We start from the raw sequence: 13,458 nt of genomic DNA on the forward strand, positions 1-13,458 counted from the left end.
ACTGTGAAGCAACATGGCTCGACTGGCATAAAGGACATTTAAATATGTAAATAGGATTGAATCGACAGAAACACGGAGCGATAGCTAAATAAACAGATAAATAAATATGAATGAATCATGAATGAATCATTGCATGAGTACGTACATAAACGGATAAATCTTCATTTGTCTCATTTTACGTCCCTTTTGTGGCAGCTCTCTGTCTCTCTCAGTTTTGTTTATTACTTTGTAGAGTGAAGCCCATATATGCGACGTTAATAATAATAATAATAAGTACAGCATTTGTAATGCGCCTTCGATCTAGTATCCTATTCTGAGGCGCAGAGGGACGTAATTATGAAAAGAATAGCATACATCGTAGTCATAATTATACATAAGAAGGTTGAAAAAGAAGAAAGAGATAGGTAGAGATATACACACCAATGAACAATTCGTTGAAAATTCAATCGAAACAAGATACGAACATATGTGATTTCAAAAGCTTTTTAAATGTTTCAATGGTCTCTGCTGATCGGATCCTTAGTGGAAGAGCGTTCCAGAGAGATGGGGCTGCAGAAACAAAGGCTTTTTCTCCGAGAGTCTCCGTTAATCTCCTGACGAAAACTATTTCCAGATGATACCTTTTACACTACTATTACCGCCATGGGGTAAAGCAAAAGACCTTATAATACATAATTCTATTTCTGTTGTTACGTCTTTCAAACCATAATGATTGAGACATTTAAAAAGAAAGAAAAAGTATATGACTATGAATGCTGAAACCAGACTGTGAAAGAAGAAGAAGAAGAAGAAGAAGAAGAAGAAGAAGAAGAAGAAGAAGAAGAAGAAGAAGTAGTAGTAGTAGTAGTAGTAGAAGAAGAAGAAGAAGAAGAAGAAGAAGAAGAAGAAGAAGAAGAAGAAGAAGAAGTACGTTACATACCGATAGGGGTAGAGCCTGTTCCGGAGCCAACTTCTCTCTCAACTGTCGGAAAACAGAAGAAAATCCATGTTTTTAGTCAACAAACACGACCTACATTCCTGGTTACAAGCCTCGATAATAACATTTTCCCTGAGGGCTTTAGAGTCAAGTTGGAGCTGCAGCTATTTACGAAGTCGACATCCTCAGAAGAACAGAAATAGGCCGCAAAGTGCGTTGACACAACATACTAATGCAAACGTCTTTTGTGTGGTGTAATAAAGAAAGATGTATATGACTTAAGTTTGCCTCTTTCTCCATACCAGTGCTAGTACAGAACGGGGGAGGGAACGAGCGAGAGAGACACCAGCGAAAATGATGGCAAGATTACCAAGATTACGAGCAATTATCTTACGCCAATGATAGCACTGATGAAGGTAAACATAATAACTGCAATCAACTTGATAATATTAAACGAAATGATAGGAAAGATGCTTTAAAAGTATTTTGTTAACCATGGCAAAAAAAAAATCATCAGACAACAAACGCCTGTAATGATTAAGATTGTTTTGGTGTAGTAGTCCTTATGGATCGATGAAGAGTTTTAAAGGGACTAGTTTTCGTTCCATGCGTCCGTAACATTTTTTTTTTTCTGAGTGGCAGTGAATACCGTGCTAACAAGGTCTGGCGTAAACTCACATCTTAGATGACGTTCGTCGTCCCATCCTGTGAGGAAGGAAGATGAATAAAGACGAAATTTTCAGGTCAATGATGAGAAGACGAATACACGATTTCATGAAATAGTAACAAGTAATCAGGAGCTTAAGTTTCATTTCGCTCTTTAACAAATTCCAAAACTCATTATGTATATTGATTTACTAATTCGTTTACTTATGATATCTTTACTCATTATGTATATTGTATGATATTACAATTAGACACGAACCAATCCTATTCATTCATTTATCAACGCAATCAAGATTTCTTCAGGCTTATTTTCCCCCACCCACCCCCATTTTCTCTCATTTTGAATTATTTAATGAATTTATGTAATTGATTAATTCGTTCATTCATTTTATTCATACATTCATTTTATTCGTCATTTCATACATTCATTCATCCACTCATGCATGCATTCATTCATTTATTCATTCATTCATTCGTTCATTCATTCGTTCATTCATTCATTCATTTGTTCATTCATTCATTCATTCATTCATTCATTCATTCATTCATTCATTCATTCATTCATTCGTTCATTCAATTCATTCATTCATTCATTCATTCATTCATTCATTCATTCGTTCGTTCGTTCATTCATTCATTCATCCATTCATTTAATTCATTCATTCTCTGCATGAGACGAAACGCAACACCCGCTCATTTGACAACTTTCTCATTCGAAATGGGTTGCTAGGGAGACTGGTGGAAAACAGAAACAATAGCAGACGGAATACGGTTCCTTTGATTGTTCCTATGTTATGAATCGGCCAATGATTCTATTCATTTCCTATTGGAAGCGTAATTCGGTTTATAAGTGGGCCCCATGACTGTTGTCTTTTCAGCTCTGGAAGTTTTTCATATCTGACTTGAATAAACATTTGAAAGCTCACCACACCCACTGAATGACGGAATATCTTGTCTTCGGTTTCTGAAGTTTACGCAGTCTAGCGAGACAGCTATTGACTCGTCACCAACAGGCTGATTTTCCTAAGTAAATTCTCGAGCATGTTCCCCAGCCGTGTCGGGCCGTTTACATTCCGTGGTGCGAACCTGAAGGTTGTGATGTGCGGATTTTGCGTGTGTGCTTTAAGGCGGAGGTTTCCTAGCGAAAATAACCCGTTTCAATATTTGCTCCCCTAATGATCACAGCTTGTTTGCGGTCTTGTTGAACGCGTGGATTATCGCCAACTTTCTATTTCAGCAAGACCCCAGAAAGTTTCCAGCACCCCAAAAACCCAAGGCCGAGCGTGAGTTGTTAATGTCTAGAGAACCACGGTCCCTCCTCCGAACAAGGAACCGCTGCTCATATTTTGATTTCAGATCCCCGTGTTTGCCCCTGAGATCTGACAAAAGGGTGGTGCTATCGCTGGTCTACACTATTAAATTTAAGTCCCTGACTGCTAAACTGACAGTCAGTCTCAGCTGATAGTGTTAATTCTTGCACCACATGCCTAAATGCGGATAGAGGACTTTGCTATAATTAAACACTGGCAGTTAAGTCGCATGTTATCTTCACTGAATAGCTCCCAGCCAGAGAGCTAATGGAGAGACTGTATTACGGCTGACTGGTTGAGGTGAACTATTTACTGTAAGTCTTCCTTGTGTTAGAGCCGAATCCAAACGAGGAGCAGTGTGTTGATAGATAATGTCTGGGCCCTTGAGATACTTTTTGTTTGGACTTTTGGGGGAGCTTCAAGCTTGATGAGCGATTTAACCCATTATACACTGGATATCTATATTATACACAAAAAGCAATACCGTCTTGTCAACATTGAATTGACACCTCTGTATGACACTGCACATCTTATTAAGGAAGTGATTTGTCGACTTGGACGCCGGTGGCTCCATAACAGGGGGAAGCCTGGGAGGGGGCTTCTTCACACGGTTGGATAAGGGAGATACTTTCAGGAGGGTCAGGCTGGTTAGAGGCATCCTTCCGGAGAGGGATAACAATTAAGATCTCGTTGTCGACTCACCATCATAACAGTCGTCCTCATCGGAGCCGTCGAAGCAATCGACCTCGTAGTCGCATACCTTGACGGCTTCGATCTCCTCACCGTCGTTGCACGTGAACATCGCTGTCGGAAAGCGCTGGCCGTGGAGAATGTCTGATCGACAAACAACGAAAACGTGAATGCCATCATACGAGCAGTTTTACCCTAAAACTTTCGCTGCTGCTTTCTGTTAGAGGATAGCTTCAGTTACGCAACCAAACCCACTTTTAATAAATATAAATATAATCACCACCGATCGATATCTGACACTGCCAATGTTACAACGTATTCTTAAAATGAGATGATCGTAGGAAATTAGGATAGCAGAACACCATGTTATGATAGAGATATCTTGTGAATGTCAATCATAATAAAGAAATGCATCTTGATAATATTTCTCTTCTTGTTGTTAGCTGGAATCTTGGGGAAGAACCCAGCAATTGTTAACCCGTTGAAGACGAGTCCCGAGACTACTCGGGCAGGTGTTGTCTGAGCGGGCAAATCCGTGTTAGACCAAATCGTCTCAACGGTTAATTTTAACCAGTAACCAAAGCTGACGGTGCTAATATTGTCTTTCACCTCTTATACTTGAACTTGAAATACGCACAGAGCGAGAATGTTACATCCGGGTAAGTTTTTAGCTGAACTAAGATTTATAGCAACAATATGCTTAATGCTTTGCGCAACCTAATTACCGCTTATTACACCAAACCAAACTAGAATTGAACGAAACTGGAAGTAACGAAAAATCATCTAAGAATACCCTTACCCATCATAGGCGTGACTTCTTCTGACCACGCCTTCACGTCGCCACCCTGAAATAGGGTCAGATGCGCAGGCGTTGATTGGACGGTTGACGAAACGGGCGTGGTTACGGCCAGTGTCCCGCTCTCTACGTGGATGGAAGCGTTCATTGTTGTCGCCACTGTGATGGGAGGGGCCTCTGTAGTTGGGACCTTTCCTGTTTTCCTATTGGGAATATTTTTACAATTCGTACGCATTAGACGTCATGTTGTGATATCGAGCAAACATTGAAATGATGTCCAATATGAAGGAGTTGCCTCGTTTATCATAATTTGTTGAATCTTTAATTCCATGTTAACCTTACCTATGCAGTTATCTTCGTCAACATGGAAATGATGTCCAATATAAAGGAGTTGCCTCGTTTATTATAATTTGTTGAATCTTTAATTCCATGTTAACCTTACCTATGCAGTCATCTTCGTCAGAAAATCACCACAGTCATCCTTCTTGTCGCAAACGGAACTGATGAAGATGTAGTTTCCGTTCTCGCACCGCCAGTACTCCGGCAAGCTCCCCTTAGCCTCTGTGAGTGCAAAACGAAGCAAGTACACAGGTGACTACATGTTCAAATGCGCCATATGGAGAGTTTCATTGCAAAAGGAGTCAATTCCATTCGTGTTGATTTGAGATATTCAAGCTTCTATAAAACATAGAAGAAATAAAAAAAGTATTGGATAATTTTAATCATAACTTCAAGATATTCATTGTTATGTTACAAATGATACATCACTGAAAAGGTCTTATTTTGTTCTTTTCGATGATAGGCTTACTTTGAAATGTTTAGAAATGGCGCTTAATCCATTATGCAATTAAACTCTTCATATTATGTACACATGAGTTACGCTATCACATCACTGTCAACATGGTCAACACCCTTCTACAAATACCAATTGACCCATAAATACGAATCACAGTCAGTCAAGCATAACGAAAATTTCCAGCAACATGAATATAAGGACAATCAAACAAAGGGATAGTCCAATTATAAAGCACTTCCTTTTTACCGACCTCCATTAAGGTACCCACACAACCTACATCAAATGACGCGTATAATCGCCCTTGTTTTTCAAAACATTTGGCAAATTGCCCTGAGCTTATGATTGATATACTGCAAGAGAGCCCAATCTAACGTGGAGATCCAGGGAAGAATGTAGCCAACTATTAAATGTGCATCGTTTTAAAGAAATATCATCTCTATTACCTGATACTTCTTCAATGATCATATTTGTTTCTCTGCCGGGTAGGGGCAATCTTGATTCCGTTTTCGCCCAAGACATCGAAGGTTTTTGTTTGGCGGGCTTCGTGATGTTCAGCTTTCCTTTTGCTGAGGAGAAAGAAAAACAAACACATGGACAGAATGACGCAATTTTCAAGTGAATAACAAGCACAAATTAAAAAAAAAAAGACTAACTCAACACAGAATGGAAAATAATTAATAACAAGCCTCAATCAAAAATTACAGGAATATCACTCAACACACTCAATGGAAAAAGGTGTTTGATATCATCATGATCATAAAATATTATATATGTTCTTTAACACGTCCGATTATTATTCATTTCGTTGTAACCATTAACATTTCTTCAAGGAAAGTTCATATACAAAGATCATTCCATTGAAACAACACAATTTTCCGTCTACATTTTGACCAAGGATAGTTGTTGTGCTTGCAAAAAAAAAAAAAATCGTTGGTTATCTGGTGACACTTCAATGCTCAATGTCGTGACCATCGTCCTGATCTTACCATCGCATTCGTCTTCGTCAGAGAAGTCGAGGCAGTCCCACTTCTTGTCGCACACGGCCGACATGGGCACCACGGCGCTGCCGTCCAGACATCGGAACAGTTCCTCGATCTCGTCTTCCTCTACGAGATGGAGAAAGAAAAACAAGAATACATTGCAATCAACACACGCTTCATGTGCAGTGCGGCCCCACCCCTTTTCCCCAAAAATTGTCATTATCGTCATTATCGTGTACTTCAAAATTCATTCGTGCACGAGATCATGCTCCATTACGTAAGCAGACTGTATGATTTACGTTCAACCTGTGTCATGAATGATCAGATTTTGTGACCGCGGCTGTTTGTAGTCCGGGAATCAGCGATTGCTGCCATACATTATGGGATTGTTTCTCTTGATACACTCTCTCGTTCATGTTCCACTAGTAGGACCCTATGTCGCTGTAAACGATTGGTACTCACCGTCTAGCACTTCGATCTTTGGAGAAAGGTCAAGCTTTGGTCTCATCGTCCACGACTTCGCCGACGATTCTGTGGTTGTGGTGGCATCAGTGGTCACGTGCTTACTCCCTGGAATGAAAAGGGCATCAGTAATCATTTACAGACAAAAATACATTCACGCATTGTCTATACAGACCACATAATACACACATTTTACAGAAAAAGAAAAGCAAACATGCATTATTTAGGCCTAAGTACATTCAATGTAGGGGAATGACCTGTCCTCACGCTTGTCTCATTTAAGGTTATATGCTTGACGTGACATACCATCGCAGTCGTACTCGTCGGAGTAATCGTCGCAGTCGCCTCGCTTGTCACAAACCGCTGACCAGGGAATGGTGGAACCGTCTCCCAGACAGGTGAACATCGCCGGAGCTTCGGTGTGACTCTCTGTATAAATCGTAACAACAAAAAATAAAATCATTGAGGCATCACATTGTGGTAAACCCTGCCACTACTATATCGCTGTAGGCTCTCTGTACAAATGACAATCATGGTTTTCAAAGTTGGGAGTCTTTAAGCTCGACACTAGGCAAAGACAGCCCTGGAGTCGACATTGCTTGATGTGTTGGTCTCGCGGGCCTGCTTTGCTTAGTGTCGAACTCAAGCGCTGTACGAATCGTGGGCTGTAGGACTTATGAGCTGTATGACTCATGGGCTATATGACTCGTGGGCTGTATGACTCGTGGGCTGCATGACTCGTGGGTGTCGGTCTCATGACATTCACCCGATTCTTCGGCCGTGCTCGCACTAATACATAGAGATCAGCGATAAAGTTGTACACATTTCATTACAGGGATTCTCGAATAGAGCTGAGCTGCCCAGCCTTCTAACCCCCAGGTATCCTCCGCGGGTCTTTAACCAAAGTTCAAATATTGCAATGAAGGAAGTTCCAGTCCTTTCCCTGGTAATTCAATACATGTCACTTCCCTTCACTTGTAGGTTTGGTTGGCATGTGAGAGAGTCAAAGAAAAACTTCGCTGAATTGACACCGTTGATACATTTTAAGAGAGTATTTCTTGTAATTATTGTATTAAGTTCCTTTTACAATATGTCATCTCAGTCATAATAAAAATCTGAAAATAATTATGAATATGCCTACGTTCCACTACTTGTGTATCTGATTCGCCGTCCAGAGATATAATTTCCTCATTTGCTCCCTCTTTCTTTTCCTCATTCCACAAAGAGGTGGGTCTGTGGATTTGTTCCGTTAGGTTGGCTTTCTCCTCGGCTGCGAAGGAAAAACAACAGAGAACAAAAAGAAATGAACACAAAAAAAGCCTTCGCAAATCAACAACAAAATCCAAAACAAACATCATGACGCTACTACAACAAAGAGTCAATCGAATTATCTTTCTCTTGGCTATAAAGGTTTTTGAAAGGTTATGGCAGGATTTTTGGATTGGTTTCCAAGAGACTGTTCCATTCATTTATTTTGCATTCGTAGGAAACAGAACGAGCCGATCTCTTTAACAAAATACCAAAGTGACCCAACCAATAGAAGTCATATTTGTTAAATCTTTTTGAATAGACGTCATCGTGAATAGCCAACTCGACCATCAAGGCTGACGTAGCAATAAAGTTTTTTTGGAAACGAGAGAAAAGGAGTTTTAACGGAGATTAAGTAAATGATGAAACGAACAATAGTCGCTCATAAACTGGCATAATCTTCTTAACTATGTTTGTGTGTGTGTGTGTGTGTGTGTGTGCTAATGCGTAAATTCATGAATAGTATCATTCTTGTCTGCTCTTACGATCACACATGTCTTCGTCCGAGAAATCGGGGCAGTCTCCCTTTCGATCGCAGAACGATTCGATAGCGATGATCGTTCCATCCGTGCATCGAAAGAAACCAGTTTCCTTTTCTGTAACCATGGTAACAGTGATCAAAGATTGATATAGGAGTTGTTTACGATATATACACGATAAACAATACTAAATTAACTCACTGTTCGACATCATTTTTTTCTCTCTCTTTCTCTCTCTATCTCTCTCTCTCTCTCTCACCCACTTTTTTCTTCTAGATAACTTATTCTATGTTCAATCAAGAACATTCAGTTTGCAGATTGCGTACAAAACGTTGTGCGTCATTCAAAACACTCAAAATAATTTTATGTTGCTTTGTGACAGTTTTAAAAATTTATCAAAATACGTTTAAGGTTAGATTTAAGGTTAAATACGTTAAATTTGAGGTGATCAAGTTGTACTACCTATGAACACGGAAAACATACAGACAAAAACTGTTAATAATAATGAAAGCTTCACCCATATCATTCTATACATGAATCTCACGGTCAAACGCATCTTTCACTTCTTTCCCTCTCTCCATCTCGACTCTCAAACTCATCTGTCCCCCCTTTCTCTCTTTCTCTCTCGTTACAAAGTTTGCCGTCCTACCTTCCAATGTCTCTGGAGTTGTGACGGCAGGATTCTTCTGTGTGACACTTTCCGAATCTTCTGTTCTTTCTGGAAGAGAGGTTGTCGTCTCGACGGTTGTCATGGATACGAAGTTCTTTGTCTCGTCCGTTGTGATCGAATCATCCCGCCTCTCCTCAGACGTCTGTCTGGGAGCGGCATCCGTAGTTCGCTCGTTGGAAGTCTCTTCCGGTCCATCCTTCGGTGCTTCGGTCGCGGCGCCCTGGCGTTCGGGAAGGGCGACCAAGTGGTCGGTCTCGCTTGGCAGCTCCGTCGGCGGAGGCGAGTCGTGAAGCGGTTCATCATCGGTATCGGAACTGTCGCTTTCATGGTCGACGTCAGCTGTGTCTTCAACTGGTGCCTCTACGTAATTCCCGCCGGCTGTAGCGAGATTCACAGGCATTGCCGTTGAGGCAAAATCTGTCGAAGTTAGCATTCAAAACAAAACTCAGAACATGGCTTGCAAATACAGTGTCTTTCATAAAGCTACGTATGATGGTTAATTGCTTGCTCATTTCCTATACACATGGAAAATTCTGTGGTGCAAGCATTTTGCATCCGCTTGTCCCTGTTATATAATATCCCCCACTTTCCAAGTATTCATGCACGTACTTGAATTAACATGAACACAGTAGATCAAATGTCATGTTGGCTGGAGTTTGATTGTGGACCGTCCGTTTTACTGTTCAAAGCGTTATTTACCATATTAATAAGACATAATGGTACAGATAGTGCCGACGATAACAGTAATTCTGTTGATAACTATGATAATGATAATTGTAATGGTGGCTAAAAACTAATGGTAAAAAGTCAATATCAATGACAATTATATCGATATATGTGCACCCAAATTTGAGATGTTCTTCTGGGAGCATATTGTCCTATCAATTAGTCTGATACAATTACTCTCAGCCGATCAGATGCAAGGATTTCAGTAGTTTATAACAGTTTGTCAAAAAAAAAAGATAGAACCTCATTTTCTTTGCTCATTTTTGCACTAATAAAAAAATACGAAATACCTCATGAAATGCATCCAGGAAAAGCTTAACTCGTTAAGAAAAAGTAAGTTTTAATACAGGAAGAAGGAACATATGATTTGATTATGGTTTGATAGGCCTACTCATTTTCCTGCATTCACCACTTGCCATCATTGCAAGTGAGTTTGACGAATACTTACCGACTTGGTTTGACTGAAACGACCCATCCTGATTGACGTGAACTCGGCTTTCTGTTGTCATTTCCTCCGGGGCGACTTTTGTTGAAGGTATCCTAAAGTCCCCTTCCCGGTGTGTGCTATCCGTGCGATCAGCCAACGTAACGGATTCCGCTTCCGTCGTCTTTTCAGTGGACGAGCCCGTGTGTAAATCACCGGTTGTAAAATGACCGTCGCTGTATGAAGACTCGGTGGAAGATTTTGGCGCCGTTTCCGTCAGCGGTTGTGACGCGTCAGACGCGGTTGTTGCGGCCGACACCGTCAGTGTGTCAGCGCCCGGCGTTGTAATTTCCGGCGGTCGGTTTGTCCGCGTTTCAGTCAGCGTCTCACCCGGCGACGCGGTGGTTGGTAATATATTCTGCTGGTTTACCTGGGTTAATGAATCTGGCGCTACTGTCGAGGTTCGGTGAAGCGAATTTACACTGATTTCTGTTAAAGCTTCGTCCCCTAGCGTTGTTCCGAACGCTGCTTGTAAGTCCGCCTCAGTGACATGCGTCCTGCCTGAGGACGGGGCTTCCGTCTTCGCAACGTTCAACGCCTCTTTCCGACGTCCAATTTCAGATTCTCTTGATGACGGTATAACATCTTTTCTTGCAGTAAAATAATCTAACAATTCTAAAGTGGCATCATCTGTCCTTTTTAAGGTATCTTTTTGTGAATTTGATGTCGCCACAGCAGCATGTGAAAGCAAATTTTCTGTGTCCAAAAGTAAATCAGAAATGAAAGCATGAAAAATGTCGTAAAATCTAGGTTAACAATGGTGAAGATTAGCGGAGAACAAGAAGTATAGGACAAAAAGACAAAGGATCAAGACACTCCCATTATTTCCTCCCCTCGCATACCAAAACCAATATCAGATTTATTTTAAGGGGTATGTGTATGTGTTGGCAGAATATTGAGCTGGTTTGAACACAAAAACATCAAGATGTCAAGTCGGAGTGGGGGAAATTTAACCAAAAGAAAGGAAAAACATGCACTTGGCACGGGAGTACAATTGTCCTGTACGTATTAGATAATGGAGTCTAGAGCTGCAGGCGCACACTGCGAACTCCGTGTAGAATCCGTGAATGAAATACGTGATAAAAGAATAAAAAGAAAACAATCTTATGCTGTTCAGTACAAAAAGATTCTTGCTTTTCTCGCAACAATGCAATAGACTATAACTTCTTGTTTGATCAAATTAATGGGATTTACAAATCTCGAATTTTGGATCATGACCGTATCCCTCTTTTTTATCCTTGTGAACGCTTACAAAAGCAAAAAAAAAAAAAAGAGAGAGATATGGATCACGATCGTTACCCCGCTATGCTGTATATGTGAACATGGCGGATATCAGAGTTGTGAGTCGACAACATTATTTCATCGGTATTCAAAGAATGCAGACGTTCTGTGTCTCATGTAGAATTTCGTAGGCGGTCATAGTGATTTGATTTTTTTTCTGCGTCATCACAAACCACAGAATGCAGAAAGCGAGCGAACACTCAAGTCAAATATCCAACTGCCTAGATGTATGCTATCCGTTCAGGTTATATTCTCATTGTTATTCCGTCTTTAGCTTTTGCTTTTGCTTTTGCTTTTGTTTTTGTTTTTACTTTTGTTTGCTTTTACTTTTGTCGTTCTCTAGGTCGTTAATGTACTCGTTTGAAAACGTACAAAAACACATTCGATTCTTTCTGATGCGAACAATTATGTACAAAGTTAGAATTTGAAATGAGGAAATGGATCGCAGTCCTACCTTCATATAATAAATGAGTTGAACTATGTATTGCTGATGCCCCATTCTGCGATGCAGAGTTTTGCGTCGAACTCGACGTCGACGACGATGATGACGGTAATCTGTCAGCTGACCCAACTGCAAAGGAGGGAAAGAAAACAAAGAACGTTGGTTATGAAAATAAAGTGAATGCAGCGTCAAGTAAGTCTACATGCAAACATACTGCACATGTATCATATTAAAATTTTCAGGTGATTTCCATCATTTGCATAATCATTAACATCTACGAATTGATTATGCTGGGTGCAGAGTTTCAGAAATTACAATGACTTGGGTAACGAATAATAGCTTGTTAAAAATACATAACAAATCAGAGTGAACAAGGATAATGACATAGAAACCTCAGATAATGTGCTAAATGAAACAGAGCACACAAAATAGAAACATGCATGCAGTAAGTTCTATGCATATTATAGTTCTCCAAAGGGGAAGTTGTTAAACAAGTGGTATTGTACAGGAATTACATTGATATACGTTATTGGAATACGTGAACCTCCTATTGCCTATGTCTTTATTGTTCATTGTATCATGGAGTGTATTATGTTTTGGATTTTGAAAGTATTGGTTTACCTACTCTGGAGACCACAATAATTCCACCAATTTAATCACGACATTATAGATTTATGTATCCATGACGTGATACTAGTAACATATCAAACGTATGGAATATCCCCTTTAAACTTGGCTTTCATTGCATTGCGATGTTTGGTGATGACAAAAGATCTCTATCTAAAGTTGGAGAGATAAAAGATCACGATTTTTTTTTTATTTCGTTGCCATCAGATTTGCTGGACGCTTTGAACATATCTTCAGGAATGCGCCTCTTAAACGAATACTGTTCAAAGACAAGAAACAAAATGCAAATGAGTTGCCAGTATAATTCTGACGAGTATTACATTCTTAGCTTCTGCCCAACTGTGATTGATAATCATACCATTTTCACTCGGTTAAGAATTTATTAGCAGTATATACGTTTGTTCAATTATCACATATTTCTTTATCAGAGAAACCGTGGTGGTGGCAATACTGCTTTTTCTTTCTAAGAGTCTGTTTCAGTGTACCTAAAGGTCAAAACGCGCACGCGTTCTACTACTTCCTTACAAATGAGGAAACATTTTGTGTGTGACGACGAAAGTACGTAACGAAGACTTTATAGTTGGTCTTCAGTATTGTATGATGGAATTATAAGTATATCATTATGATGGTTCATTAAAAAAGAAAGTTAGGCAGCTCACAGCTTGTGATCTTTATCATTTGATCGGTTCTTCCAACAAAACCGGATCATTTATGAAACCTCTTCACTTCTCAGAGCTGTATATATATATATATATATATATATATATATATATATATATATATATATATATATATATATATATTTCTGGGGGTCAAGTATTATTT

The 13,458-nt window shown here is 39.8% G+C and overlaps 1 protein-coding gene across 1 annotated transcript in view; it reads right to left on the reverse strand.

Annotated features, from left to right (window-relative positions):
* The window catches only part of LOC139731069 (uncharacterized), a 71,275-nt gene that overhangs the window by 37,821 nt on the left and 19,996 nt on the right, over positions 1-13,458 (reverse strand). Inside the window, 15 exon segments of the mRNA XM_071641948.1 lie at positions 920-961; positions 1,595-1,621; positions 3,595-3,726; positions 4,382-4,573; positions 4,821-4,841; positions 4,844-4,939; positions 5,618-5,740; positions 6,161-6,280; positions 6,617-6,724; positions 6,923-7,045; positions 7,758-7,886; positions 8,410-8,520; positions 9,053-9,490; positions 10,248-10,979; positions 12,019-12,135. Of these exon segments, the coding sequence (XP_071498049.1) occupies positions 920-961; positions 1,595-1,621; positions 3,595-3,726; positions 4,382-4,573; positions 4,821-4,841; positions 4,844-4,939; positions 5,618-5,740; positions 6,161-6,280; positions 6,617-6,724; positions 6,923-7,045; positions 7,758-7,886; positions 8,410-8,520; positions 9,053-9,490; positions 10,248-10,979; positions 12,019-12,135 (2,511 nt within the window).

The sequence above is a fragment of the Diadema antillarum genome, unplaced genomic scaffold, assembly GCF_040938485.1.
Source record: "Diadema antillarum isolate AM-2024a unplaced genomic scaffold, OU_Dant_1.0 seq00000356_RagTag, whole genome shotgun sequence".
NCBI lineage: Eukaryota > Metazoa > Echinodermata > Echinoidea > Diadematoida > Diadematidae > Diadema > Diadema antillarum.